This window comes from Trichosporon asahii (genome assembly GCF_000293215.1).
Source record: "Trichosporon asahii var. asahii CBS 2479 unplaced genomic scaffold scaffold00077, whole genome shotgun sequence".
NCBI classification, from domain to species: domain Eukaryota; kingdom Fungi; phylum Basidiomycota; class Tremellomycetes; order Trichosporonales; family Trichosporonaceae; genus Trichosporon; species Trichosporon asahii.
The window spans coordinates 147,410-152,651 of NW_014040848.1; the positions used below are offsets into that span (position 1 = coordinate 147,410).

General features: G+C 61.0%; 3 protein-coding genes and 1 non-coding gene across 4 annotated transcripts; 3 read left to right on the forward strand and 1 right to left on the reverse strand.

Annotated features, from left to right (window-relative positions):
- On the forward strand, positions 1-849 carry A1Q1_06619 (uncharacterized protein; the record flags this gene model as incomplete). The annotated part of the gene is made up of 1 exon (XM_014320769.1): positions 1-849. One exon carries the CDS (start codon positions 1-3, stop codon positions 847-849), a length of 849 nt encoding a protein of 282 aa, XP_014176244.1.
- Positions 850-895: 46 nt separating this feature from the next.
- On the forward strand, positions 896-2,137 carry A1Q1_06620 (uncharacterized protein; the record flags this gene model as incomplete). The annotated part of the gene is made up of 1 exon (XM_014320770.1): positions 896-2,137. One exon carries the CDS (start codon positions 896-898, stop codon positions 2,135-2,137), a length of 1,242 nt encoding a protein of 413 aa, XP_014176245.1.
- A 364-nt stretch (positions 2,138-2,501) lies between these two features.
- A1Q1_06621 (tRNA methyltransferase) lies at positions 2,502-4,395 on the forward strand (the record flags this gene model as incomplete). Its single annotated transcript, XM_014320771.1, has 2 exons — positions 2,502-2,970; positions 3,062-4,395. 2 exons carry the CDS (start codon positions 2,502-2,504, stop codon positions 4,393-4,395), a joined length of 1,803 nt encoding a protein of 600 aa, XP_014176246.1.
- A 199-nt stretch (positions 4,396-4,594) lies between these two features.
- A1Q1_t339 lies at positions 4,595-4,681 on the reverse strand. The gene has a single exon. It is a non-coding gene; the product is annotated as a tRNA-Met (tRNA).
- Between the last annotated feature and the right edge of the window lie 561 nt (positions 4,682-5,242).

Below are 5,242 nucleotides of genomic sequence, written 5' to 3' on the forward strand. Positions count from 1 at the left end.
ATGGCTATCGAAACCTCTCCACCACTGTACACGGTCAAGATCGTGTTCCACCGCGCCTACTCGCTCCCCATCGCAGACCTTCCCTCTCGCAGCTCTGATCCCTTTATCAGCGCCGAGATCCGACCTGCGCCTCCGACGTCACAGGAAGCTGAAGAGGATTCGTCGTTCTCACTCTCCAAGCTCTCATTGTCGAGCTCGCCGAGGAGAAAGTCGTTCACGCCAGACCTCGCCCCGCCGTCATCTTCCCCGCGGCGAGCTAGCTTTGGACGCGAGCTCGCGCCGCCATCGGCGCCCTCCCCTCGCCGGGCGAGCTTCACCCGGGACTTCCTCCGGACAACCTCGGCAGAGTCCGATGGCGTCGAGGGCATGACTGAGGGTGACCCGCCCCTCCGTTTCCGAACATGTACGGTGCAGCGCAGCCTGAACCCGGAGTGGGAGAGCGAGTGGATCGTCGCCGGCGTGCCGAGCAATGCTCTAATCGAGGCTCGGGTTTACGACGAGGACAGCTGGAAGGAGAAAGACGATTTGCTTGGGACCGCCTTCATCCCGCTCATTCTGAACGACCACAGCTCGAGTGAGTGGATGTCGTACAAGCTGAGCAAGAGCGGGGCGGACCCCGTTGCGCTCGGCATTAAGGCTGTCGTCGGCGCCTTCGATCGGGAGGCGCGGCAGGGAGCCTCCCTCGCCGTCAGCGTGCGCGTGCTCGGACGCACGAAGCGCAACATCGGTCGCATGTACACCATCAACTCGCACTGGTGGATTCACTACTCGCCCCTCGTCGGCAGTATCACCAACACGAAGACGCCAGGGCAGCTCGGCGACGCCTCGGAGCGGGAGCACTATGAGTGAGTTGTCAGGTAGTTGCATAACTAACAATAGTTTCCCCGCAAACCAGATGCAGCTTCATGGTCCCGTCCCGCTAGCACTGAAGCACCGCTTCTATCCGTTCAAGGGCTTCGTCGCGCCGATGTTTGAGGCCAAAGGACTTCGCGGCATGGCCATGCACCACATCATGCACCGGCAGCACAAGCAGACATACCACTTCGACGAGTGGACCAAGTACGGTGTCCTACCTGATCCACCTGCGCCGGAGTCGCGACACCCGTCTGTATCCGGCCCGAGCTTCTCCGAGCCCTTCCCTCCCACATCGCTGCTCGCTGCCTCAGAGACGTCCGTGCCCAAGTCCCAGGAATCAGTGGCAGGCAGCTCAGTGAAGTCTGTCGAGACTCAAGGCGGCGGCCATCCGGAGTACGAGATGGCGCGGCGCTTCCTCGACATGTGCCACTGGGGCAAGGGCGCGCGCATCTTCACGTATGTCATCACGCGCAACGGCATGATGCGGTTCACGGAGACAGGGCCCGAGTTCGCCATCGACCTGCTATCAAAACACATGATGCACGCCGACGTGGACACGTACGTTGCGTACAGCGGCGAGTTCTTCGTGCGCCCACGGCGGCGCGCCAATGGCTCAGCCGCCAGCTCCCCGACTCACTCGCGCGAGACATCGGCAACCTCGGTTGACACCAACGGCGAAGAGGAAGAGGACGTGCGGAACATGCTCGAGCCGGTGCCGGTCTGCATCGATGAGGCGGCCCACCCACTCCTGGATCGGAAGCGCACTTCGACTGTTTCAACCGTCGAGCGGCCTCACGGGCCACGCACAGTACTGGGCCGAGTCATCGTCTCGGGATTAGAACGCTTAGGTCCCAATCCCACATCAAATCAGCCCATCATCACGCGTACGCTGATGGGCCCTGACGGAGGCGGCAGTACCGATCCGCGGGACTACGAGCTCGTGATCGACAACGAGTCAGGCACGTATCGGCCACAGGTTGAGCTGCTCCCGATACTGCGCAAATGGCTCGCTGCCAACTTTGTGGGCCTCAAAGTGACGGCTATGAGCGGGATGGACCCGCAGCTGAAGAGCTGGAAGGATGACAGGAAGCAAAAGCGAAAGGAGAGGCTCCGCGGCCGTATCTTTGCTGCGGAGGAGAGCGATCTCTCCAGCGTCGAGAGCGACAGTGATGGAGACGAGGGGCTTCCGAAGGGCAAGCACGGGAAGGGATACGAGTTCCTCGCTGATCCGAAGGGGACGACGAAGAGAAAGGTGTGGAGGAGACGGAAGGCTGAGGTCTAGAGCTACCCACATAGAGTGTCGTAACGTACAATGCAATGCCATGTATTCCTGTCCTCGACGTGCTCATCAACCCCACACCGGCCGAGCTCGCTCCGTCGGAACGCGGCCTGCGGGGAACTCTGCGGCGACATCCCTCCACCCTAAGCATGCCGCGCGACGCGTTCTAATTGGGCATTACGATTCGCAATACCCCTCACCTCAGCCACTCCCTAATCCGCCCTTATCTGCTTTCGTAATGAGTCGCATGAGCCCAATTCACGCCACCGGTAATCGCCACGTGGCCCGGGTGGCCACTGAAATTTCAACGATTTCAAGATTTCGCCCGAGTCCTCCACCAGCGTTCGTCTCTCCTTACTCTTCGTGCATGCGGTTCCGACTCGCCCGTCTGCCGCTCACACAAGTCCTCCGTCCTTCTTTGCTTCCCCTTCCCCTCAGTGCGCGCTCGATCCGAACGATGACCGACGCCGCTCCCGCCTCCGTCGCGGTCCCCGCAGCCTCCACCTCCGCCCCCGCTCCGGCAGAGGTCGCCGCCCCGGCTCCGGTCAGCGCCGTTCCCGCCGAGAACGGAGCATCCACTTCGACCGCTGCCCAGCAGAAGAAGCCCGGACCCAAGGTCAACCCCTCCGGCAAGGGCAAGCGGAAGCGCAACCGCCGCCCGCTGCCGGATCCCTACTCGCCGGCCGACGTGCTGTACCACGACGTCGTTGACTTCCTCGGACCGGAGTACGTGAAGGAGGTGCTGGCGCGCGGCGACGAGAGCGAGTGGACCGCCCCCGAGGGACTGGAGCGGTTCAGCATCGTCGAGCTCAACGTCGGGGCTATGACTGTTAGTGGTGAGTTGACCTGTTCTTTACTGTGACTACCCGTGCCGGGGCGCGCACGGCCTCAGCAGCCAGCTCGATGATGGGATTAGCTGACGTCCAGGCGAGTCGCTGTCGCTGTACGAGGAGAACGGGAAGAAGTGGGCCGTCGTCGTACCCTTCGCGCATCCGGGTGATATCATCAAGGCGAAGATCTTCAAGCACGACCGCTTTTGCTCCTACGCCGATCTCGAGGCGACGCTGTCCTACTCCTCGGCCCTGCGCGGAGGGGAGGGTGACTTGTCGCAGAACCCCGAGGGACCGGGGTGCAAGTACTTTGGCGAGTGCGGTGGCTGCCAGCTGCAGCCGGTGCCCTACCGCCTCCAGCTGGCGCACAAGCAGCGCACCGTTGACCTGGCGTACAAGCGCTTCTCCTCCCTGCCGGCGAACAAGGTGCCGACAATCCTGCCGACGATCCCCTCTCCGCAGCAGTGGGGATACAGGACCAAGATCACGCCGCACTTTGACGCGGCGCCGCGCGCGGTCCGCGAGGGCGGAGAGGAGGCGCTCAACTCGTGGTCTGGGCCCAATGTCGGCTTCGACCGCAAGGGCAAGCCGGGCGTGCTCGACATCGAGGAGTGCCCGATCGCTACTCCCGTGCTGAACGCCAAGCTGACCGAGGAGCGGCAGCGCGTCAAGGACACGATCCTGTCCTTCAAGCGCGGCGCGACTGTGCTTCTGCGCGACTCGCTCGTCGCCCCCGACCCCCTCCCCGATGCGGACCACCCCTTCGACCCCGCCACGACGCAGGAGCACGTCGCCGTCACCAACCACAAGGAAACGGTCTACGAGCGCGTCGGCCCCTACCTGTTTTCCTTCAGTGCGGGCAATTTCTTCCAGAACAATAACAGCGTCCTCGTCCCGCTCACCGAGTACGTCAAGGAGGCGATTTTCCCCGAGGGCGTGCGTCCCCCCACGCACCTGGTCGACACGTACTGCGGCAGCGGTCTGTTCGGCATCACGCTGAGTGGGTGTTTCGAGCGTGTCGCCGGCGTCGAGATCTCGCAGGACAGCATCAACTTTGCGACGCGCAATGCCGAGCTCAACGGGCTCAGCGACAAGACGACCTGGCTGTGCGGCAAGGCCGAGGCGATCTTTGCCGGCCTCGCCGAGCAGGGCTTTGCCGGCTCGCACTCGTGCGTCGTCATCGACCCGCCCCGCAAGGGCTGCGACCAGCCGTTCCTCGAGCAGCTCCTCGACTTCCGCCCCCTCACGGCCGTCTATGTCTCTTGCAACGTGCACACTCAGGCTAGGGATGTGGGATGGTTCGTCGCTGAGAGCGAGAAGCGCGGCCAGGGAAGGTGGAAGTACGTCCTCGAGTCGCTGCGCGGGTTCGACCTCTTCCCCCAGACGGCGCACGTCGAGAGCGTCGCCGTCCTCCGCTTCGTGCAGTTGTAGCGCGCTTTAGGGTCAGGCGTTTTTAGGTTTCTTATGCATCTTAGACTGTAATCTCATCGTGCTCAAAGGTGGCCGTCGTTGGTCTCCTGCTCACGTCTCGGATTGCTAAATTAGGTTTAAGAGGCTCGAGATCGGAGAGAGGCTGCTATGCGCAGGCCGTCCCTGCCCAGATACCACCAAAACAGCCAAAAACTCATCGTGCCCCCACTCAGAATCGAACTGAGATCTAGAGACAGCTAACAAAGTGCTTATGAGACTCGCGTACTAACCATTATACTATAGAGGCTGAACGAAGAGGCTTCTGCCGGACTCGGCCGCCGGCCGCTGATGCCTGTTCGTCGATATCACGTGATTACGTGCCAGTCCTGTGATGGCCTTGGCTCAAGCTTCGTTGTAGCCCAATCCTCATACCTGTTGTCTCAACAATTATCCGTTCAAGTCTGTTCTCAGCGAGACAGGCTCTCAGTGACGCTCTACTGCTCTTTAACTGACTGTAGAGGTGCAAACAACTCTCTAAGCCTGCATGGTTCACCAACTCTGTCATGACCTGCACCATTAGGACGGTTACGTGACAGTATGCTCCCGGGGTAGAGTCTGCGGGTAGCGCAGACCCCCTGCTTGGTATTCATAGTCAGTGCTACTAGCACACATCAATGCCAATGTATATAACGGGCTGGGGGCCACAAAAGGTATTACAGAATTACACAATTCTAATTTCTTCTACTTAATTGTTGTTTTCATTGGAAGACCCTCTCATTGATGGAAACGCTCACTGCACAAAGCACTCACTGTGCAAAACACTGACCAAGCAAAACACTCGCCGAGCAAAACACTCACCGGGCAAAAC